At 43.1% G+C, this 26438-nt stretch overlaps 1 protein-coding gene across 8 annotated transcripts in view; it reads left to right on the top strand.

The window, feature by feature from the left end:
• The window catches only part of LOC110491227 (kelch domain-containing protein 3), a 92930-nt gene that overhangs the window by 54716 nt on the left and 11776 nt on the right, over positions 1-26438 (top strand). For 6 of the 8 annotated variants that reach the window (XM_036945887.2, XM_090201696.1, XM_036945889.2 and 3 more), the window contains one exon: positions 22800-22873. In XM_036945887.2, the coding sequence (XP_036801782.1) occupies positions 22800-22873 (74 nt within the window). Of the gene's footprint in view, positions 1-22799; positions 22874-26095; positions 26247-26438 lie in introns of all 8 variants that reach the window. The other 2 variants (XR_016487073.1, XR_016487072.1) reach the window with 1 other exon arrangement.

Raw genomic sequence — 26438 nt, 5'->3', positions numbered from 1 at the left:
AACTCCCATTTACTCGATACTGCCTCAAGCTCCCATTTACTCGATACTGTCTCAAGCTCCCATTTACACAATACTGCCTCAAGCTCCCATTTACTCGATACTGCCTCAAGCTCCCATATACACAGTACTGCCTCAAACTCTCATTACGTTATACTGCCTCAAGCTCCCATTACGTAAAAAATACTGTGACTTACCAAGACAGTTAGTGGATTAAGTATCCTGAGATTAAGTATTTTTGGAACAGAGCATTCGTTTCCGTACTTCCGAGAACACAAACACTCGTGTGCGCTAGCTAGGGATGGAGAGAGACGGTTAGGGGCACAGTATAGGCAGGTCAGCCACCAGACAGACAGATCCGTGCACTAAGCCTATCTCAAATCAAATTATATTGGTCACACACACATGGTTAGCAGATGTTAATGTGAGTGTAGCGAAATGCTTTTGCTTCTAGTTCTGACAGTGCAGCAATATCAAACATGTAATCTAACAATTCCACAACTACCTAATACACACAGATCTAAGTAAAGGAATGAATAAGAATATGTGCATGTAAATATATGGTTGAGCAATAACAGAGCGGCATAGGCAATGTGCAATAAATGGTATAAAATACATTATATACATATGAGATGATTAATGCATTATTAAAGTGGCATTATTAAATTGACTAGTGTTCCATTTGTTAGAGTGTCCAATGATTTCAAGTCACTATGTTGGCAGCAGCCTCTCTGTGTTAGTGATGACTGTTTAACAGTCTGATGGCCTTGAGATAGAAGCTGTTTTTCAGTCTCTCGATCCGTGCTTTGATGCACCTGTACTGACCTCGCCTTCTGGATGATAATAGGGTGAACAGGCAGTGGCTCGGGTGGTTGTTGTCCTTGATGATCTTTTTGGCCTTCCTGTGACATCGGGTGGTGTAGGTGTCCTGGAGGGCAGGTAGTTTGCCCCCGGTGATGCGTTGTGCAGACCTCACTACCCTCTGTAGAGCCTTATGGTTGTGGGCGGAGCATTTGCCGTACCAGGCGGTGATACAGCCCGACAGGATGCTCTCGATTGTGCATCTGTAGAAGTTTGTCAGTGTTTTTGGTGACAAGACACATTTCTTCAGTCTCCTGAGGTTGAAGTGGCGCTGCTGCGCCTTCTTCACCACACTGTCTGTGTTGGTGGACCAATTCAGTTTGTCTGTGATGTGTACGCCGAGGAATTTAAAACTTCCCACCTTCTCCACTACTGTCCCGTCAATGTGGATAGGGGGGTGCTCCCTCTGCTGTTTCCTGAAGTCCACGATCAACTCCTTTGTTTTGTTGACGTTGAGTGAGAGGTTGTTTTCCTGACACAACTATCTATCACTACAGGCAGGTCAGCCACCAGACAGACCGTCAGAGCCGTGCACTAGGCCCATCTAGTGCACAGAGGTTGTGCGTTCCCCAGAGGTTGTGCGTTCCCCAGAGGTTGTGCGTTCCCCAGAGGTTGTGCGTTCCCCGGAGGTTGTGCGTTCCCCGGAGGTTGTGCGTTCCCCAGAGGTTGTGCGTTCCCCAGAGGTTGTGCGTTCCCCAGAGGTTGTGCGTTCCCCAGAGGTTGTGCGTTCCCCAAAGGTTGTCGCCCCACCCTATCTGCTGTATGACCAATGAAACACTTTAACAAACTCCAGTTTCCAGCCGTCATCAGTTTTCTGTGCCTATAGTTGATGTATCTACCATCCTTCACAGTGTTTTAATTGGCTCATATGCATCACACAGAGAGTAAACAGCTCAGTAGCAGTCTTACGTGCTTCACTATGTTAAATTGACCTTTACTATGAATGACTGACTGAGAGGCTGATTGATGTTGTCTCTGCAGCTCCCCTCCATGCTCTCTCTGCCAGGCTGGAACAGGCCTGCTGCTATAGAATCCTACTGTCAGAAAGATCCGTCCTTACTTGGCCAGACACTGTTAGGACTGGGCGATATATCAAATTCCTTTGATTCATTTGAATCTGCAGTGCCTTCAGAAAGTATTCATACCCCTTGATTTATTCCACATTTTGTTGTTACAGCCTGAATTCAACATGGATTAAATTGATTTTTCTACGTACAATGTCCATAATGACAAAGTGAAAATATGGTTTTAGACATTTTTGCACATTTATTGAAAATGAAATATAGAAATACTGTATTCATACCCCTAAGTCAATAGTCAGTCTTTCTGGGTAAGTCTCTAAGAGTGATTACACCTGTGCGTCTTTCTGGGTTAGTCTCTAAGAGTGATTACAGCTGTGAGTCTTTCTGGGTAAGTCTCTAAGAGTGATTACAGCTGTGAGTCTTTCTAGGTAAGTCTCTAAGAGTGATTACAGCTGTGAGTCTTTCTGGGTTAGTCTCTAAGAGTGATTGCAGCTGTGAGTCTTTCTGGGTTAGTCTCTAAGAGTGATTACAGCTGTTAGTCTTTCTGGGTTAGTCTCTAAGAGTGATTGCAGCTGTGAGTCTTTCTGGGTTAGTCTCTAAGAGTGATTACAGCTGTGAGTCTTTCTGGGTAAGTCTCTAAGAGTGATTACAGCTGTGAGTCTTTCTGGGTTAGTCTCTAAGAGCTGTGAGTCTTTCTGGGTTAGTCTCTAAGAGCTGTGAGTCTTTCTGGGTTAGTCTCTAAGAGCTGTGAGTCTTTCTGGGTTAGTCTCTAAGAGCTTTCCACACCTGGATTGAACAATATTTGCACATTATTAAAACAAATTCTTCAAGCTTTGTAAAGTTGGTTGTAGATCATTCCTAGACAGCCATTTTTATGTCTTGCCATATATTTTCAAGGTGATTTAAGTCAAAACTGTTAATCAGCCACTAAGGAACATTCAATGTCTTCTTGGTAGGCAACTTCAGTGTACTCTTGAGTGGACAAACCATTAGGAACACCTTCCTACTATTGAGTTGTACCCCCTTCCCTTTACCTAGTCTATACAGGTCGATTTAGACTGAGTGGACAAAACATTAGGAACACCTTCCCTTTACCTAGTCTATACAGGTCGATTTACACTGAGTGGACAAAACATTAGGAACACCTTCCTACTATTGAGTTGTACCCCCTTTCCCTTCCCTTTACCTAGTCTATACAGGTCGATTTACACTGAGTGGACAAAACATTAGGAACACCTTCCTACTATTGAGTTGTACCCCCTTCCCTTTACCTAGTCTATACAGGTCGATTTACACTGAGTGGACAAAACATTAAGAACACCTTCCTACTATTGAGTTGTACCCCCTTTCCTTTACCTAGTCTATACAGGTCGATTTACACTGAGTGGACAAAACATTAGGAACACCTTCCTACTATTGAGTTGTACCCCCTTTCCCTTCCCTTTACCTAGTCTATACAGATCGATTTACACTGAGTGGACAAAACATTAGGAACACCTTCCTACTATTGAGTTGTACCCCCTTCCCTTTACCTAGTCTATACAAGTCGATTTACACTGAGTGGACAAAACATTAGGAACACCTTCCTACTATTCAGTTGTACCCCCTTCCCTTTACCTAGTCTATACAGGTCGATTTACACTGAGTGGACAAAACATTAGGAACACCTTCCTACTATTGAGTTGTACCCCCTTTCCTTTACCTAGTCTATACAGGTCGATTTACACTGAGTGGACAAAGCATTAGGAACACCTTCCTATTATTGAGTTGCACCCACTTTTGCCCTCAGAACTGCCTCAGGTCATCCGGACATGGACTTTACAAGGTGTCGAATGCGTTCCACAGGGATGATGGCCCATGTTGACTCCAATGCTTCACACAGTTGTGTCAAGTTAGCTGGATGTCTTTTGGGTGGTAGACCATTCTTTATACACACGGGAAACTGTTGAGTGTGAAAAACCCAGCAGTGTTGCCGTTTGTAACACAAACTGGTGCGCCTGGCACCTACTACCATGCCAAAGGCACTTACATTTTTTGTCTTGCCCATTCACCATCTGAATGGCACACATACACAATCCTTGTCTCAAGGCTTTAAAAAAAAAATCCTTGTTTAACCTGTCTCCTCCCCTTCATCTACACTGATTGAATTGGATTTAACAAGTGACATCAATAAGGATCATAACTATCTTGGCATTCACATGGTCAGTTTCCTGGAAAGAGCAAGTATTCCTAATGTTTTGTACACTCTGTGTATGTTTGGCCTTGTGTTGTATTGTCCTGTTGAAAGGTGAATTTGTCTCCCAGTGTCTGGTGGAAAGAAGACTGAAGCAGGTTTTCCTCTAGGATTTTGCCTGTGCTTATCTCCATTCTGTTTATTTTTATCCTAAAGAACTACCCAGTCCTTGCCGATGAAAAGCATACCCATAACATGATGTAGCCACCACCATGCTTGAAAATATGCAGAGTGGTACTAAGTGATGTGTTGGATTTGCCCCAAACATAACACTTCGTATTCAGGACATAAAGTTAATTTCTTTTTCCACGTTTTTGTAGTTTTAATTTAGTGGCTTATTGCAAACATAATGCATGTTTTGAAAATTCTTTATTCTGTACATTGTCCTTTAGGTTAGTATTTTGGCGTAACTACAATGTTGATCAGTTTTCTCTTATCACAGCCATTAAACTCTGTAACTGTTTTAAAGTCATCATTGGCCTCATGGTAAAATCCCTGAGCGGTTTCCTTTCTCTCCAGCAACTGAGTTAAGAAGGACGCCTGTATATTTGTAGTGACTGGGTGTATTGATACACCATCTAAAGTGTAATTAATAACTTCACAATGCCCAAAGAGATATTCATTGTATTTATTTTTGTATTTTTTTTACCCATCTACCAATAGGTGCCCTTTTTTCCAAGGCATTAGAAAACCTCCATGGTCTTTGTGGTTAAATCTGTGTTTGAAATTCACTGCTCGACTGAGGGACCTTACAGATAATTGTATGTTTGGGGTACAGAGATGAGGTAGTCATTCAAAAATCATGTTAAACACTATTGAACAAAGTGAGTCCATTCAACTGATGTGAATTGTTAAGCACATTTTTACTCCTGAACTTATTTAGCCTTGCCATAACAAAGAGGTTGAATACTTATTGACCAAAGACATTTCAGATTGTAATTGTTTATACATTTGTAAAAAAAAAATATATAAAAGCATAATTCCACTTTGGCGTTATATGGGGTATTGTGTGTAGGCCAGTGACACGCAATCTCAATTTAATCCATTTTAAATTCAGGCTGCAACACAACAAAATGTGGAAAAAGTTGAGGGGTTTGAAAACTTTCTGGAGGCACTGTATGTTTAAGGGCGATGTTCCAAATGCCCGTATCGCAAGAATCAAGGTTTTAATACATTTTTTTATCAGCGTTTTCTTTTTGGTCTTGTCTTCTGTGCTGTGTGCACCTTCCCTCTCGTACACAGACACCAAACCCCTCCCCGTGCCACTTACAACCACTACGACTAAATATCACCTCTCTGACAACAAGCAGTTTCAACTCCATCTTTGCATGTAAGGTTTGGTCCAACAGAATTGGTCATATGGAGATCTGACTAGACTAGGTGTAGTGGAGGAGGTCTGACTAGACTAGGTGTAGTGAAGGAGGTCTGACTAGACTAGGTGTAGTGGAGGAGGTCTGACTAGACTAGGTGTAGTGGAGGAGGTCTGACTAGACTAGGTGTAGTGGAGGAGGTCTGACTAGACTAGGTGTAGTGGAGGAGGTCTGACTAGACTAGGTGTAGTGGAGGAGGTCTGACTAGACTAGGTGTAGTGGAGGAGGTCTGACTAGACTAGGTGTAGTGGAGGAGGTCTGACTAGACTAGGTGTAGTGGAGGAGGTCTGACTAGACTAGGTGTAGTGGAGGAGGTCTGACTAGACTAGGTGTAGTGGAGGAGGTCTGGCTAGACTAGGTGTAGTGGAGGAGGTCTGACTAGACTAGGTGTAGTGGAGGAGGTCTGACTAGACTAGGTGTAGTGGAGGAGGTCTGACTAGACTAGGTGTAGTGGAGGAGGTCTGACTAGGTGTAGTGGAGGAGGTCTGACTAGACTAGGTGTAGTGGAGGAGGTCTGACTAGGTGTAGTGGAGGAGGTCTAACTAGACTAGGTGTAGTGGAGGAGGTCTGACTAGACTAGGTGTAGTGGAGGAGGTCTGACTAGACTAGGTGTAGTGGAGGAGGTCTGGCTAGACTAGGTGTAGTGGAGGAGGTCTGACTAGACTAGGTGTAGTGGAGGAGGTCTGACTAGACTAGGTGTAGTGGAGGAGGTCTGACTAGACTAGGTGAAGTGGAGGAGTTCTGAATAGACTAGGTGTAGTGGAGGAGGTCTGACTAGGTGTAGTGGAGGAGGTCTGACTAGGTGTAGTGGAGGAGGTCTGACTAGACTAGTTGTAGTGGAGGAGGTCTGACTAGACTAGGTGTAGTGGAGGAGGTCTGACTAGACTAGGTGTAGTGGAGGAGGTCTGACTAGACTAGGTGTAGTGGAGGAGGTCTGACTAGACTAGGTGTAGTGGAGGAGGTCTGACTAGACTAGGTGTAGTGGAGGAGGTCTGACTAGACTAGGTGTAGTGGAGGAGGTCTGACTAGACTAGGTGTAGTGGAGGAGGTCTGACTAGACTAGGTGTAGTGGAGGAGGTCTGACTAGACTAGGTGTAGTGGAGGAGGTCTGACTAGACTAGGTGTAGTGGAGGAGGTCTGACTAGACTACTTGTAGTGGAGGAGGTCTGACTAGACTAGGTGTAGTGGAGGAGGTCTGACTAGACTAGGTGTAGTGGAGGAGGTCTGACTAGACTAGGTGTAGTGGAGGAGGTCTGACTAGACTAGGTGTAGTGGAGGAGGTCTGACTAGACTAGGTGTAGTGGAGGAGGTCTGACTAGACTAGGTGTAGTGGAGGAGGTCTGACTAGACTAAGTGTAGTGGAGGAGGTCTAACTAGACTAGGTGTAGTGGAGGAGGTCTAACTAGACTAGGTGTAGTGGAGGAGGTCTGACTAGACTAGGTGTAGTGGAGGAGGTCTGGCTAGACTAGGTGTAGTGGAGGAGGTCTGACTAGACTAGGTGTAGTGGAGGAGGTCTGACTAGACTAGGTGTAGTGGAGGAGGTCTGACTAGACTAGGTGAAGTGGAGGAGTTCTGAATAGACTAGGTGTAGTGGAGGAGGTCTGACTAGGTGTAGTGGAGGAGGTCTGACTAGGTGTAGTGGAGGAGGTCTGACTAGACTAGGTGTAGTGGAGGAGGTCTGACTAGACTAGGTGTAGTGGAGGAGGTCTGACTAGACTAGGTGTAGTGGAGGAGGTCTGACTAGACTAGGTGTAGTGGAGGAGGTCTGACTAGACTAGGTGTAGTGGAGGAGGTCTGACTAGACTAGGTGTAGTGGAGGAGGTCTGACTAGACTAGGTGTAGTGGAGGCGGTCTGACTAGACTAGGTGTAGTGGAGGAGGTCTGACTAGACTACTTGTAGTGGAGGAGGTCTGACTAGACTAGGTGTAGTGGAGGAGGTCTGACTAGACTAGCTGTAGTGGAGGAGGTCTGACTAGACTAGGTGTAGTGGAGGAGGTCTGACTAGACTAGGTGTAGTGGAGGAGGTCTAACTAGACTAGGTGTAGTGGAGGAGGTCTGACTAGACTAGGTGTAGTGGAGGAGGTCTGACTAGACTAGGTGTAGTGGAGGAGGTCTGACTAGACTAGGTGTAGTGGAGGAGGTCTGACTAGACTAGGTGTAGTGGAGGAGGTCTAACTAGACTAGGTGTAGTGGGGGAGGTCTGACTAGACTAGGTGTAGTGGAGGAGGACTGACTAGATTAGGTGTAGTGAAGGAGGTCTGACTAGACTAGGTGTAGTGGAGGAGGACTGACTAGACTAGGTGTAGTGAAGGAGGTCTGACTAGGTGTAGTGGAGGAGGTTTGACTAGACTAGGTGTAGTGGAGGAGGTCTGACTAGCTGTAGTGGAGGAGGTCTGACTAGACTAGCTGTAGTGGAGGAGGTCTGACTAGACTAGGTGTAGTGGAGGAGGTCTGACTAGACTAGGTGTAGTGGAGGAGGTCTGACTAGACTAGGTGTAGTGGAGGAGGTCTGACTAGACTAGGTGTAGTGGAGGAGGTCTGACTAGACTAGGTGTAGTGGAGGAGGTCTGACTAGACTAGGTGTAGTGGAGGAGGTCTGACTAGACTAGGTGTAGTGGAGGAGGTCTGACTAGACTAGGTGTAGTGGAGGAGGTCTGACTAGACTAGGTGTAGTGGAGGAGGTCTGACTAGACTATGTGTAGTGGAGGAGGTCTGACTAGACTAGGTGTAGTGGAGGAGGTCTGACTAGACTAGGTGTAGTGGAGGAGGTCTGACTAGACTAGGTGTAGTGGAGGAGGTCTGACTAGACTAGGTGTAGTGGAGGAGGTCTGACTAGACTAGGTGTAGTGGAGGAGGTCTGACTAGACTAGGTGTAGTGGAGGAGGTCTGACTAGACTAGGTGTAGTGGAGGAGGTCTGACTAGGTGTAGTGGAGGAGGTCTAACTAGACTAGGTGTAGTGGAGGAGGTCTGACTAGACTAGGTGTAGTGGAGGAGGTCTGACTAGACTAGGTGTAGTGGAGGAGGTCTGACTAGGTGTAGTGGAGGAGGTCTGGCTAGACTAGGTGTAGTGGAGGAGGTCTGACTAGACTAGGTGTAGTGGAGGAGGTCTGACTAGACTAGGTGTAGTGGAGGAGGTCTGACTAGACTAGGTGTAGTGGAGGAGGTCTGACTAGACTAGGTGTAGTGGAGGAGGTCTGACTAGACTAGGTGTAGTGGAGGAGGTCTGACTAGGTGTAGTGGAGGAGGTCTAACTAGACTAGGTGTAGTGGAGGAGGTCTGACTAGACTAGGTGTAGTGGAGGAGGTCTGACTAGACTAGGTGTAGTGGAGGAGGTCTGACTAGGTGTAGTGGAGGAGGTCTGGCTAGACTAGGTGTAGTGGAGGAGGTCTGACTAGACTAGGTGTAGTGGAGGAGGTCTGACTAGGTGTAGTGGAGGAGGTCTAACTAGACTAGGTGTAGTGGAGGAGGTCTGACTAGACTAGGTGTAGTGGAGGAGGTCTGACTAGACTAGGTGTAGTGGAGGAGGTCTGACTAGGTGTAGTGGAGGAGGTCTGGCTAGACTAGGTGTAGTGGAGGAGGTCAGACTAGGTGTAGTGGAGGAGGTCTGACTAGGTGTAGTGGAGGAGGTCTGACTAGACTAGGTGTAGTGGAGGAGGTCTGACTAGACTAGCTGTAGTGGAGGAGGTCTGACTAGCTGTAGTGGAGGAGGTCTGACTAGACTAGGTGTAGTGGAGGAGGTCTGACTAGACTAGGTGTAGTGGAGGAGGTCTGACTAGACTAGGTGTAGTGGAGGAGGTCTGACTAGACTAGGTGTAGTGGAGGAGGTCTGACTAGACTAGGTGTAGTGGAGGAGGTCTGACTAGACTAGGTGTAGTGGAGGAGGTCTGACTAGACTAGGTGTAGTGGAGGAGGTCTGACTAGACTAGGTGTAGTGGAGGAGGTCTGACTAGGTGTAGTGGAGGAGGTCTAACTAGACTAGGTGTAGTGGAGGAGGTCTGACTAGACTAGGTGTAGTGGAGGAGGTCTGACTAGACTAGGTGTAGTGGAGGAGGTCTGACTAGACTAGGTGTAGTGGAGGAGGTCTGACTAGACTAGGTGTAGTGGAGGAGGTCTGACTAGGTGTAGTGGAGGAGGTCTAACTAGACTAGGTGTAGTGGAGGAGGTCTGACTAGACTAGGTGTAGTGGAGGAGGTCTGACTAGACTAGGTGTAGTGGAGGAGGTCTGACTAGGTGTAGTGGAGGAGGTCTGGCTAGACTAGGTGTAGTGGAGGAGGTCAGACTAGGTGTAGTGGAGGAGGTCTGACTAGGTGTAGTGGAGGAGGTCTGACTAGACTAGGTGTAGTGGAGGAGGTCTGACTAGACTAGCTGTAGTGGAGGAGGTCTGACTAGCTGTAGTGGAGGAGGTCTGACTAGACTAGGTGTAGTGGAGGAGGTCTGAATAGACTAGGTGTAGTGCAGGAGGTCTGACTAGACTAGGTGTAGTGCAGGAGGTCTGACTAGACTAGGTGTAGTGGAGGTCTGACTAGGTGTAGTGGAGGAGGTCTGACTAGACTATGTGTAGTGGAGGTCTGACTAGACTAGGTGTAGTGGAGGAGGTCTGACTAGACTAGGTGTAGTGGAGGAGGTCTGACTAGGTGTAGTGGAGGAGGTCTGACTAGGTGTAGTGGAGGAGGTCTGACTAGACTAGGTGTAGTGGAGGAGGTCTGGCTAGACTAGGTGAAGTGGAGGAGGTCTGGCTAGACTAGGTGTAGTGGAGGAGGTCTGACTAGACTAGGTGTAGTGGAGGAGGTCTGACTAGGTGTAGTGAAGGAGGTCTGACTAGGTGTAGTTTAGGAGGTCTGACTAGGTGTAGTGGAAGTTCCTGTGCCTGGGGTTTAATCCCCATTACCAAACCACAACCTCACCCTTAATCCTTGGCATTTAATCTGTACAGAACCTCCCAGTCTGCTGAAGGTTGTTCTGACAGGGTGTTTGGTTGAGCTGCAGGTACCAGAGCTGTTCAGGGTTAGTGTATCAGATATGTCAGAATGTGTTGCTGCCACCAAACCGCTTTACTGGCTGGTAGAGCTACTAGTCCAGCTGCATATAAGTCTATTATCTCTGTGTTCTACATCAGGGTTCATAGGGCAGACTAACGCCAAGGCTTTGAGATGGGCCAGAGAAGAGGAATAGCTACCTCACCCCAAGGCATTGAGATGGGCCATGCCATATTGTCTGTACTCCTGAAGGTCAGAGGTTTCTCCATAGTCAAACCCTCCCAAACACACTCCCTGAGATGCAGCCTGTCATATGGAAGAGATGACCCAGCAGGATATGGGGCGGTCAGCACATGGATGTTCAGAACCTGGTCAGGACCTCAGGTCACTGTGGTCAGCACAGAGCAGTGTCCGGCGTCGTGGCTGAGAGACTGTCATTTACTCTTCAAATCTTCAACATGTCCTCTGTTCCCAAACCCACCTTATCTGTAACCCTTTATCCCACTACCTGGTTGTATACAGAGGCTTTGGGGGTTGAGTGTTACACATAAACACATGTGATGTGTGTAGTCTTGTCTCCCTTTCTGTCACAACAAATTAGGCAGTGATAAAACTGAAGAAGAGATTTAATGTTAGACTGAAGAACAATAGTCTAGTATGATCCCAGTTGAGCTGTTTGGATGGACACTATCTCTCCCAGATAACTGTCTCTCACCTCCAGAGCAGACTAGGACTGAAGTCTGTCTCACCTCCAGAGCAGGACTGAAGTCTGTCTCACCTCCAGAGCAGAGTAGGACTGACGTCTGTCTCACCTCCAGAGCAGAGTAGGACTGACGTCTGTCTCACCTCCAGAGTAGGACTGAAGTCTGTCTCACCTCCAGAGCAAAGCAGGACTGAAGTCTGTCTCACCTCCAGAGTAGGACTGAAGTCTGTCTCACCTCCAGAGCAGAGTAGGATTGAAGTCTGTCTCACCTCCAGAGCAGAGTAGGACTGAAGTCTGTCTCACCTCCAGAGCAGAGTAGGACTGAAGTCTGTCTCACCTCCAGAGCAGAGTAGGACTGACGTCTGTCTCACCTCCAGAGTAGGACTGAAGTCTGTCTCACCTCCAGAGCAAAGCAGGACTGAAGTCTGTCTCACCTCCAGAGCAAAGCAGGACTGAAGTCTGTCTCACCTCCAGAGTAGGACTGAAGTCTGTCTCACCTCCAGAGCAGAGTAAGATTGAAGTCTGTCTCACCTCCAGAGCAAAGCAGGACTGAAGTCTGTCTCACCTCCAGAGTAGGACTGAAGTCTGTCTCACCTCCAGAGCAGAGTAGGATTGAAGTCTGTCTCACCTCCAGAGCAGAGTAGGACTGAAGTCTGTCTCACCTCCAGAGCAGAGTAGGACTGAAGTCTGTCTCACCTCCAGAGCAGAGTAGGACTGAAGTCTGTCTCACCTCCAGAGCAGAGTAGGACTGAAGTCTGTCTCACCTCCAGAGCAGGACTGAAGTCTGTCTCACCTCCAGAGCACGACTGAAGTCTGCCTCACCTCCAGAGTAGGACTGAAGTCTGTCTCACCTCCAGAGTAGGACTGAAGTCTGTCTCACCTCCAGAGCAGGACTGAAGTCTGTCTCACCTCCAGAGCAGGACTGAAGTCTGTCTCACCTCCAGAGCAGGACTGAAGTCTGTCTCACCTCCAGAGTAGGACTGAAGTCTGTCTCACCTCCAGAGTAGGACTGAAGTCTGCCTCACCTCCAGAGTAGGACTGAAGTCTGTCTCACCTAAACACATGAAGCAGACAGACCCGTAACAACTGATTTGAGTCTAGTCAGCCACTACAGTCTAGTCAGCCACTACAGTCTAGTCAGCCACTACAGTCTAGTCAGCCACTACAGTCTAGTCAGCCACTACAGTCTAGTCAGCCACTACAGCCTAGTCAGTCACTACAGTCTAGTCAGTCACTACAGTCTAGTCAGTCACTACAGTCTGGTCAGCCACTACAGTCTGGTCAGCCACTACAGTCTGGTCAGCCACTACAGTCTGGTCAGCCACTACAGTCTGGTCAGCCACTACAGTCTGGTCAGCCACTACAGTCTGGTCAGCCACTACAGTCTGGTCAGCCACTACAGTCTGGTCAGCCACTACAGTCTGGTCAGCCACTACAGTCTGGTCAGCCACTACAGTCTAGTCAGCCACTACAGTCTAGTCAGTCACTACAGTCTAGTCAGCCACTACAGTCTGGTCAGCCACTACAGTCTGGTCAGCCACTACAGTCTGGTCAGCCACTACAGTCTGGTCAGCCACTACAGTCTGGTCAGCCACTACAGTCTAGTCAGTCACTACAGTCTAGTCAGCCACTACTTAGCCACTACCCAGGATGGGGCACAGATGCATTGAAAGCTGCCTGAGATTCGGGCAATTAAGTTTATCTACACCCCCAGATTTAGATGAAATTGTGGTTACAATGTTTATGTTGTTGTATGAAGATAGAGGTAGTTTAGCAATCCAATGCTAACTAGCGTTAGCGCAGTAACTTGAAGTCTACAGCTAGGGTAGCGAATGTATGTTGTATCTCAGTTTCCCTTTAGATGGAGGAAATTAGCCCTGTAGAGGAATGGAATGATTCTCAGCGTTGGTTGCCCCACTTCAGGATCTGATTGGTTTGTGTGTGAGGTGGTGCCAGGATAGAGTAGACTTCAACATTAACTGTAGTCAGCACAGTGAGGACAGGACATTGCGATACTTAAATATTAACTTGCCGACTACCCCTGTTCCTCCTTATAGTGTTGTGGTGCCAGGTAGTATAGATACTAGACTGGTTAGGGCCTGTCTGTTCCTCTTTATAGTGTTGTGGTGCCAGGTAGAATAGATACTAGACTGGTTAAGGCCTGTCTGTTCCTCCTTATAGTGTTGTGGTGCCAGGTAGGATAGATACCAGACTGGTTAGGTTTAGTCACATAAAGGGTGTGACTTCAACTAAACCTGAGAGACCCCTTCACACCATGTTATAGAGACAAAGGCCCTACAACTAACCCAGAGAGACCCCTTCACACCAAGTTATAGAGACAAAGGCCCTACAACTAACCCAGAGAGAACCCTTCACACCATGTTATAGAGACAAAGGCCCTACAACTAACCCAGAGAGAACCCTTCACACCATGTTATAGAGACAAAGGCCCTACAACTAACCCAGAGGAACCTTGAAACAGCTCGAGAAAACACAATGTCGTCTATTGTTTGTGATTCCAACAACAACTTTCACATGTCCAACAACGAGGCTACTCTTTAGCAGATAAGGAAATGCCATCACACCTTCATGTGCTATGCCTTCATGAAGACAAGCCCCAGTGATGATCTATCCCTGGCCTGAACAAGCACTGGGAGTCTGTTATCGGCTGTATCCTCAGTCTTGGACGGATTTGATGTGAGACTGCTTCCTGCTTCATCCTCTGTCCACTTCCTGTTAAGCTGTGGACCTTCAGAATCATTACACTACTTCCTGTTCGTCCTTCAGAACCTTCTGTTCAGAGGAACTCATCATGCTACAATATGACTTCCTGTCAGACTCTTATCAGGAGGAACAGATACAGGCCCTAATGCTAACATCGTCTCACTGTGTGTCTCCCCCCTCTGTCTCTCTGGTGATCAGCCTAGTGTAACCCTATGAACTGCCGTTCTGCACAGTTTTCCATTTGTGTCAGAAATCTAATGTACTGAATGAGAGAGAGGAGCATGTCTGTTTACAGTGCAAATCTGATGTACTGAATGAGAGAGAGGGGCATGTCTGTTTACAGTGTAAATCTGATGTACTGAATGAGAGAGAGGAGCATGTCTGTTTACAGTGTAAATCTGCTGTACTGAATGAGAGAGAGGGCATGTCTGTTTACAGTGTAAATCTGCTGTACTGAATGAGAGAGAGGGGCATGTCTGTTTACAGTGCAAATCTGATGTACTGAATGAGAGAGAGGAGCATGTCTGTTTACAGTGCAAATCTGATGTACTGAATGAGAGAGAGGGGCATGTCTGTTTACAGTGTAAATCTGATGTACTGAATGAGAGAGAGGAGCATGTCTGTTTACAGTGTAAATCTGATGTACTGAATGAGAGAGAGGGGCATGTCTGTTTACAGTGTAAATCTGATGTACTGAATGAGAGAGAGGAGCATGTCTGTTTACAGTGCAAATCTGCCACGTTTTAACATCTCCAGCACCAAACCTGAAAACGGCGTGTTTCTATGAACTGTGGTTAAAAAGATCAGAAGAAAGGTCCTAAAATGCTTCTGCTGTGACATCACAGGGTAGGATTTACATTTCTAAAACTTTCTAGCCAGAGAGAGGGTGTTGTCTTTCTCCCCACGTCACCTCTAATCTCATTGTGTTTGAAAATCGCTGTAAGCTGCTGGGGGAGGTTGGTGGGGTGGTCAGGGTTAGGGGACCTACCAATGAGGGGGGGTGGGGGTAGTAGAAGATCTGGGTGGGGAGGGTAGAGTTGGTGCGTAATGAGTTCCCCAGCTGGCCCCCTGGGACCTGTGGGCTCGTGCTCCGTTCCTCTCCTGGACGCTTTAAATCCACAAACTGTTTATTTAGTCAAGATTAGGAACGTAAAACCTTACAACATCCTGGGAACGCGGAGAGAGATGGATAATGATGGAGTAAGTAATGAAAATGAATGGAGAGAGCGAAAGGAAGAGATGGGAAAACAGAAGGAAGAGGGATAGTGAAATTCACCTTCTACAGGATGTCATTCAACAAATGGATGTTATTGTAATTAAGTGATAACTGTTTTCCTCTTATTCAAGCAATATTGTCTTTCACATCCTCACACCGAATTGACTTTAGCCAAAGCAGACTGTACATGGTTCAGCTATTCCCTTGCCTTAGCTGCTACAGATAAATACTGTATACCTGATTAAACTGATGGCTGATTCAAAATGGTGGCTGATACAAAATGATGGCAACAGACAATTATACCTAATTCAACTGATGGCTGATTCAAAATGGTGGCTGATACAAAATGATGGCAACACACAACTTTCCCTGATTCAACTATAGCTACAGACAATTATACCTGATTCAACTATAGCTACAGAAAATTATACCTGATTAAATTATACCTTATTCAGTTATAGCTAAAGACAATTATACCTGATTCAACTAATAGCTACAGACAATTATACCTGATTCAACTATAGCTACAGACAATTATAACTGATTCAACTGATAGCTACAGACAATTATACCTGATTCAACTATAGCTACAGACAATTATACCTGATTCAACTATAGCTACAGACAATTATACCCGATTCAACTATAGCTACAGACAAGTATACCTGATTCAATTATAGCTACAGACAATTATACCTGATTCAACTTTAGCTACAGACAATTATACCTGATTCAACTATAGCTACAGACAACTATATCTGATTGAACTGATAGCTACAGACAATGATACCTAATTCAACTATAGCTACAGACAATTATACCTGATTCAATTATACCTGATTCAACTATAGCTACAGACAATTATACCTGATTCAACTATAGCAACAGACAATTATACCTGATTCAACTGATAGCTACAGACAATTATACCTGATTCAACTATACCTGATTCAACTATAGCTACATACAATTATACCTGATTCAATTATACCTGATTCAATTATAGCTACAGACAACTATACCTGATTCAATGGATAGCTACAGACAATTATACCTGATTCAACTATACCTGATTCAACTATAGCTACAGACAACTATACCTGATTCAACTATAGCTACAGACAATTATACCTGATTCAATTATAGCTACAGACATTTATACCTGATTCAACTATAGCTACAGACAACTATATCTGATTGAACTGATAGCTACAGACAATGATACCTAATTCAACTATAGCTACAGACAATTTAACCTGATTCAATTATACCTGATTCAACTGATAGCTACAGACAACTATACCTGATTCAACTATAGCTACAGACAATTATACCTGATTCAACTATAGCTACAGACAATTATACCTGATTCAACTGATAGCTACAGACAATTATACCTGATTCAACTATACCTGATTCAACTATAGCTACATACAATTATACCTGATTCAATTATACCTGATTCAATTATAGCTGCAGACAACTATACCTGATTCAATGGATAGCTACAGACAATTATACCTGATTCAACTATACCTGATTCAACTATAGCTACAGACAACTATACCTGATTCAACTATAGCTACAGACAATTATACCTGATTCAATTATAGCTACAGACATTTATACCTGATTCAACTATAGCTACAGACAATGATACCTAATTCAACTATAGCTACAGACAATTTAACCTGATTCAATTATACCTGATTCAACTGATAGCTACAGACAACTATACCTGATTCAACTATAGCTACAGACAATTATACCTGATTCAACTATAGCTACAGACAATTATACCTGATTCAACTGATAGCTACAGACAATTATACCTGATTCAACTATACCTGATTCAACTATAGCTACATACAATTATACCTGATTCAATTATACCTGATTCAATTATAGCTACAGACAACTATACCTGATTCAATGGATAGCTACAGACAATTATACCTGATTCAACTATACCTGATTCAACTATAGCTACAGACAACTATACCTGATTCAATTATAGCTACAGACAATTATACCTGATACAATTATAGCTGCAGACAATTATACCTGATTCAACTATACCTGATTCAACTATAGCTACAGACAATTATACCTGATTCAACTATACCTGATTCAACTGATAGCTACAGACAATTATACCTGATTCAACTGATAGCTACAGACAATTATACTTTATTCAACTATACCTGATTCAACTATAGCTACAGACAACTATACCTGATTCAACTATAGCTACAGACAATTATACCTTGATTCAACTATAGCTACAGACAATTATACCTGATTCAATTCTACCTGATTCAACTATAGCTACAGACAATTATACCTGATTCAATTATACCTGATTCAATTATAGCTACAGACAACTATACCTGATTCAACTATAGCTACAGACAATTATACCTGATTCAATTATACCTGATTCAACTATAGCTACAGACAATTATACCTGATTCAACTATAGCTACAGACAATTATACCTGATTCAATTATACCTGATTCAACTATAGCTACAGACAATTATACCTGATTCAATTATACCTGATTCAATTATAGCTACAGACAACTATACCTGATTCAACTATAGCTACAGACAATTATACCTGATTCAACTATAGCTACAGACAATTATACCTGATTCAACTGATAGCTACAGACAATTATACCTGATTCAACTATAGCTACAGACAATTATACCTGATTAAACTATAGCTACAGACAATTATACCTGATTCAACTGATAGCTACAGACAATTATACCTGATTCAACTATAGCTACAGACAATTATACCTGATTAAACTATAGCTACAGACAATTATACCTGATTCAACTGATAGCTACAGACAATTTTACCTGATTCAACTATAGCTACAGAAAATTATACCTGATTCAATTATACCTGATTCAACTGATAGCTACAGACAATTATACCTGATACAATTATAGCTACAGACAATTATACCTGATTCAACTGATAGCTACAGACAATTATACCTGATTCAACTATACCTGATTCAACTGATAGCTACAGACAATTATACCTGATTCAATTATAGCTACAGACAATTATACCTGATTCAACTATACCTGATTCAACTATAGCTACAGACAATTATACTTGATTCAACTGATAGCTACAGACAATTATACTTTATTCAACTATACCTGATTCAACTATAGCTACAGACAACTATACCTGATTCAACTATAGCTACAGACAATTATACCTGATTCAACTATACCTGATTCAACTATAGCTAGAGACAATTATACCTGATTCAACTATAGCTACAGACAATTATACCTTGATTCAACTATAGCTACAGACAATTATACCTGATTCAACTAAATCTACAGACAATTATACCTGATTCAATTATACCTGATTCAACTATAGCTACAGACAATTATACCTGATTAAACTATAGCTACTGACAATTATACCTGATTCAACTGATAGCTACAGACAATTTTACCTGATTCAACTGAAAGCTACAGACAATTTTACCTAATTCAACTATAGCTACAGAAAATTATACCTGATTCAATTATACCTGATTCAACTGATAGCTACAGACAACTATACCTGATTCAACTATAGCTACAGACAACTATACCTGATTCAACTGATAGCTATAGACAATTATACCTGATTCAATTATAGCTACAGACAATTATACCTGATTCAACTGATAGCTACAGACAATTATAACTGATTCAACTATACCTGATTCAATTATAGCTACAGACAACTATACCTGATCCAACTGATAGCTACAGACAATTATACCTGATACAATTATAGCTACAGACAATTATACGTGATTCAACTATAGCTACAGACAATTATACCTGATTCAACTGATAGCTACAGACAATTATACCTGATTCAACTATACCTGATTCAACTGATAGCTACAGACAATTATACCTGATTCAATTATAGCTACAGACAATTATACCTGATTCAACTATACCTGATTCAACTATAGCTACAGACAATTATACCTGATTCAACTGATAGCTACAGACAATTATACTTTATTCAACTATACCTGATTCAACTATAGCTACAGACAACTATACCTGATTCAACTATAGCTACAGACAATTATACCTGATTCAACTATACCTGATTCAACTATAGCTAGAGACAATTATACCTGATTCAATTATACCTGATTCAACTATAGCTACAGACAATTATACCTTGATTCAACTATAGCTACAGACAATTATACCTGATTCAACTATAGCTACAGACAATTATACCTGATTCAATTATACCTGATTCAACTATAGCTACAGACAATTATACCTGATTCAATTATACCTGATTCAATTATAGCTACAGACAATTATACCTGATTCAACTATAGCTACAGACAATTATACCTGATTCAACTGATAGCTACAGACAATTATACCTGATTCAACTATATCTACAGACAATTATACCTGATTCAACTATAGCTACAGACAATTATACCTGATTCAACTGATAGCTACAGACAATTATACCTGATTCAACTATAGCTACAGACAATTATACCTGATTAAACTATAGCTACAGACAATTATACCTGATTTAACTGATAGCTACAGACAATTTTACCTGATTCAACTATAGCTACAGAAAAGTATACCTGATTCAATTATACCTGATTCAACTATAGCTACAGACAATTATACCTGATTCAACTATAGCTACAGACAATTATACATGATTCAACTGATAGCTACATACAATTATACCTGATTCAACTGATAGCTACAGACAATTATACCTGATTCAACTATAGCTACAGACAATTATACCTGATTCAATTATAGCTACAGACAATTATACCTGATTCAACTATAGCTACAAACAATTATACCTGATTCATCTATAGCTACAGACAATTATACCTGATTCAATTATACCTGATTCAACTATAGCTACAGACAATTATACCTGATTCAATTATACCTGATTCAATTATAGCTACAGACAATGATACCTGATTCATCTATAGCTACAGACAATTATACCTGATTCAACTATAGCTACAGACAAGTATACCTGATTCAACTGATAGCTACAGACAATTATACCTGATTCAACTATACCTGATTCAACTATAGCTACAGACAATTATACCTGATTAAACTATAGCTACAGACAATTATACCTGATTTAACTGATAGCTACAGACAATTTTACCTGATTCAACTATAGCTACAGAAAAGTATACCTGATTCAATTATACCTGATTCAACTATAGCTACAGACAATTATACCTGATTCAACTATAGCTACAGACAATTATACATGATTCAACTGATAGCTACATACAATTATACCTGATTCAACTGATAGCTACAGACAATTATACCTGATTCAACTTTAGCTACAGACAATTATACCTGATTCAACTATACCTGATTCAACTATAGCTACAGACAAGTATACCTGATTCAACTATAGCTACAGACAAGTATACCTGATTCAACTGATAACTACAGACAATTATACCTGATTCAACTATAGTTACAGACAACTATACCTGATTCAATTATAGCTACAGACAACTATACCTGATTCAACTGATAGCTACAGACAATTATACCTGATTCAACTATAGCTACAGACAATTATACCTGATTCAACTGATAGCTACAGACAATTATACCTGATTCAACTATAGCTACAGACAAGTATACCTGATTCAACTGACAGCTACAGACAATTATACCTGATTCAACTATACCTGATTCAACTATAGCTACAGACAATTATACCTGATTCAACTATAGCTACAGACAAGTATACCTGATTCAACTGATAACTACAGACAATTATACCTGATTCAACTATAGTTACAGACAACTATACCTGATTCAATTATAGCTACAGACAACTATACCTGATTCAACTGATAGCTACAGACAATTATACCTGATTAAACTATAGCTACAGACAATTATACCTGATTCAACTGATAGCTACAGACAATTATGCCTGATTCAACTATAGCTACAGACAATTATACCTGATTCAACTGATAGCTACAGACAATTATACCTGATTCAACTATAGCTACAGAAAATTATACCTTATTCAATTATACCTGATTCAATTATAGCTACAGACAACTATACCTGATTCAATGGATAGCTACAGACAATTATACCTGATTCAATTATAGCTACAGACAACTATACCTGATTCAACTATAGCCACAGACAACTATACCTGATTCAACTGATAGCTACAGACAATTATACCTGATTCAACTATACCTGATTCAACTGATAGCTACAGACAATTATACCTGATTCAACTGATAGCTACAAACAATTATACCTGATTCAACTATACCTGATTCTACTATAGCTACAGACAATTATACCTGATTCAATTATAGCTACAGACATCTATACCTGATTCAACTATAGCTACAGACAATTATACCTTATTCAACTATAGCTACAGACAACTATACCTGATTCAACTGATAGCTACAGACAATTATACCTGATTCAACTATACCTGATTCAACTATAGCTACAGACAACTATAGCTGATTCAACTATACCTGATTCAATTATACCTGATTAAACTATCGCTACATACAATTATACCTGATTCAACTGATAGCTACAGACAATTATACCTGATTCAACTTTAGCCACAGACAACTATACCTAATTGAACTATACCTGATTCAATTATACCTGATTCAACTATAGCTACAGACAATTATACCTGATTCAACTTTAGCCACAGACAACTATACCTAATTGAACTATACCTGATTCAATTATACCTGATTCAACGATACCCACATGCAACTATAGTTGGTTCGACGATACCCGATTAGACGATAGCTTATTCAAGTTATAGCTGCAGTGTTGGTTGTGTGTGAGAGGCTATTGGATGTGTTGTGTGTTGTACTAGGTCTTCTGTGGTGCACCAGTCTGCCCCAGCAGACAGCAGGACATGACAGGTGTGTGTAGTACTAGGTCTGAGGCAGGGCAGGAAACAGATGTGTTGTGATGCTAGATGCTACAGAGGGCTTTAAGAGGGGGGTGCTACTATCAGTACTGTCGTCTGACCACCTCTCTCCTCTCTCCTTCCTGTGGGCCTAATAAGAGCTGCTCTCATCTTCTGATAACAACCCCAAAACACAGGATGCAGGTCCTTCTGATCAGCATGTACCCTAGGTCTATGTGTGACCGACTGGCTCCCTGTCTGGTCCTTGTTCTTGAGATCTTGAATTTGTACCTCCTGGGTTTACTACCAGGTCTGGGGCTGACAGGGCTCAACCTGGGTGATGAAAGGGTTAAAACTGGAGGAGGAGCAGGTCAAGTGTTCCCTGCAGGGGTTCTGTGGTCAATATGGACATACAGTTCATGTCTCAATCACACCAGTCATAGTACCACATGGATGGGATGCTAGGTAGATGCTTTGGTTTGAGGAGAAACACTATCTCCAGTGAGACCAAGGAGAGACACAGGAAGTGGGGGGTTAATGTGGACTTCCTGTATGTGTTAGAAGCCTTGAACAGTATACGTCCTCTTCCTGCTAACCCTGTGTGATGACACCTCTATGGCCCTGTACGGTGTGATGACATGAGCTCTCAGACATGTCCAGAACAGCAGTGTAACTAACATGTTGTCTCCTCTCTACAGCCCATGTCCAGAGCAGGGGATGGGAGATGAGTTTAACCTCATGGATCATTCAGACATCTACATACTAGACTTCAGTAAGTTGTTATTTTTTCACACACACACAGACACAGACACACACCCTGTTCCTTCCACAGCCCCTACAAAGCCATGGCCAGCTGGCAGAGGGTCAGTCTCATTGTCACAGAGAGGGTCAATGTTTGTGGGCTGTAAAAAACCTGAGGACAGTGTGGACTGGCAGTGCCCATCCTGTCCCTGTCTCTGTGCCAGCAGCATGCCAACCCCTGAGCCTCTGTCTGTCTGTCCATATTGCAGCAGCAGCCAACCCCTGAGCCTCTGTCTGTCCATATTGCAGCAGCATGCCAACCCCTGAGCCTCTGTCTGTCCATATTGCAGCAGCATGCCAACCCCTGAGCCTCTGTCTGTCCATATTGCAGCAGCATGCCAACCCCTGAGCCTCTGTCTGTCCATATTGCAGCAGCATGCCAACCCCTGAGCCTGCCCTCTGTCTGTCTGTCCATATTGCAGCAGCAGCCAACCCCTGAGCCTCTGTCTGTCTGTCCATATTGCAGCAGCAGCCAACCCCTGAGTCTCTGTCTGTCCATATTGCAGCAGCATGCCAACCCCTGAGCCTGCCCTCTGTCTGTCTGTCCGTATTGCAGCAGCATGCCAACCCCTGAGCCTCTGTCTGTCCATATTGCAGCAGCATGCCAACCCCTGAGCCTCTGTCTGTCTGTCCATATTTCAGCAGCATGCCAACCCCTGAGCCTCTGTCTGTCTGTCCATATTGCAGCAGCATGCCAACCCCTGAGCCTCTGTCTGTCTGTCTGTCCATATTGCAGCAGCATGCCAACCCCCGAGCCTCTGTCTGTCTGTCCATATTGCAGTAGCAGCCCTACCCCCGAGCCTCTGTCTGTCTGTCCATATTGCAGCAGCATGCCAACCCCTGAGCCTCTGTCTGTCTGTCCATATTGCAGCAGCATGATACCAGCGGTGGCACAACCCTTTTAAGGGCACAAGCTGAACGGAAGTTTCTTTCTTCTCACGGGAGTGGGGGTGGGTTACAGGGACTTTATTAGAGTGAAGTCTGGTTATAGTATATCAAGATGGCGCCAATAGAGATGGTCGCCTCGCTTCTAGCTCTTTGGAAACTATGCAGAATTTTGTTAGCCCAGAAAATCTTAAGTGTTATTACATACAGCCGGGAATAACTATTAGATATCAGAGCGACGTCAACTCACCAACATTACGACCAGGAATATGACTTTCCCGAAGTTCGAACTACCCAAATCATTCAAACTGTTTCCAGAGGCTGACCCAAAACAACGTTGCCACAGGAGAGGTAGACGGAGATGCCTTCTGGTCCGAATTCAGAGGCACGCACACCACCCAACGCTTCTGCATATTTTACTCACTAATGTCCAGTCTCTAGATAACAACGTAGACAAAATTAGGGCTAGGGTTGCTTTCCAGAGAGACATCAGGGATTGTAACATACTTTGTTTCACAGAAACATGGCTCTCTGGGGACATGCTATCAAGGTCGGTACAGCCACCAGGATTCTTTATGCGTCGCGCAGACAAAATAAACATCTCTTAGAGAAGAAGAAAGGCAGGGGTGTATGCTTCATGATTAACGACTCGTGGTGTAATTGTAACAAAACAAATGTTATTGGTCACACGTGATTAGCAGATGTTATTGGCTGTAGCGAAATGCTTGTGCTTCTAGCGCCGACAGTGCAGTAATATCTAACGAGTAATATCTAACAATTACACAACATATACCCAATACACACCAATCTAAGTAGGAATGAGTTAAGACTATATACATATGGACGAGTGATGTCAGAGCGGAACGGACTAAGATACAGGTGAATAGTATAGAAAACAGTACATACACATGAGATGAGTAATGCCAGATATGTAAACATTATTAAATGAATGAGATACAGTAGAATAGGATAGAAAACAGTATATTCATATGAGATGAGTAATGCAAGATATGTAAACATGAAGTGACTAAGATACCGTAGAATAGTATAGAATACAGTATATGCAGTTGAAGTCTGAAGTTTACATACACTTAGGTTGGAGTCATTAAAACTCATTTTTCAACCACTCCACAAATTTATTGTTAACAAACTATAGTTTTGGCAAGTCGGTTAGGACATTACTTTGTGCATGACACAAGTAATTTTTCCAACAATTGTTTACATATAGATTATTTCACTTATAATTCACTGTATCACAATTCCAGTGGGTCAGAAGTTTACATATACTAAGTTGACTGTGCTTTTAAATAGCTTAGAAAATTCCAGAAATTATTTCATGGCTTTAGAAGCTTCTGATAGGCTAATTGACATAATTTGAGTCAATTGGAGGCATACCTGTGAATGTATTTCAAGGCCTACCTTCAAACTCAGTGCCTCTATGCTTGACATCATGGAAAATCTAAATTAATCAGCCAAGAACTCAGAAAAAAATTTGTAGAGCTCAACAAGTCTGGCTGTATCTCCATCCTGAGGCTTCTATTTATTATAGCTGGGGATTTTCTATCTGCATATTGATTGCAGTACACAGGCGAGTAACACGCTCAATCACTGCTACTCTAACTTCCGCGATGCATACAAGGCCCTCCCCCGCCCTCCGTTCGGCAAATCCGACCACGACTCCATTTTGCTTCTCCCCTCCTATAGGCAGAAACTCAATCAGGATTTTCCCGTGACTAGAGCTGGTCTGACCAATCGGAATCCATACTTCAAGATTGTTTTGATCACGCGGACTGGGAAATGTTCCGGTCAGCCTCAGAGAATAACATCGATTTATACGCTGACTCTGTGAGTGACTTTATAAGGAAGTGCATTGGAGATGTTGCACCCACTGTGACTATTAAAACATACCCCAACCAGAAACTGTGGATAGATGGCGGCTTTTGCGCAAAACTGAAAGTGCGAACCACTGTATTTAACAATGGAAAGATGTCTGGGAATATGGCCGAATATAAACAGTGTAGTTATTCCCCCCGCACAGCAATCAAACAAGTGAAATGCCGGTACAGGGACAAAGTGGAGTAGCAAATTAATGAGACATGTGGCAGGGTCTACAGGCAATCACGGATTACAAAAAGAAAACCAGCCCCGTCGCGGACACCGACGTCTTGCTTGCAGACAAACTAAACACCTCCTTTGCTCGCTTTGAGGATAATACAGTGCCACTGACGCGGCCCGTTACCAAGAATTGTGGGCTCTCCTTCTTCGTGGCCGACATGAAAAAGACATTTAAACGTGTTAATCCTCACAGGTCTGCTGGCCCAGACGGCATCCCTAGCCGCGTCCTCAGAGCATGTGCAGACCAGCTGGCTGGTGTGTTTACGGACATATTCAATCTCTCCCTATTGAATGTTGTCCCCACATGCTTCAAGATGGCCACCATTGTTCCTGTACCCAAGAAGGTAAAGATAACTGAATTGAATGTATTTTGCCACGTAGCACTCACTTCTGTCATCATGAAGTGCTTTGAGAGACTAGTCAAGGATCATATCACCTCCACCTTACCTGACACCCTAGACTCACTTCAGTTTGCATACTGCCACAATAGGTCCGCAGACGATGTAATCGCCATCACACTGTACACTGTCCTATTC

This window comes from Oncorhynchus mykiss, chromosome 16 (assembly GCF_057628025.1).
Source record: "Oncorhynchus mykiss isolate SJ-2025 chromosome 16, ASM5762802v1, whole genome shotgun sequence".
In the NCBI taxonomy this organism is placed as follows: Eukaryota; Metazoa; Chordata; class Actinopteri; order Salmoniformes; family Salmonidae; genus Oncorhynchus; species Oncorhynchus mykiss.
This window is presented reverse-complemented; position numbering and strand designations above follow the sequence as displayed.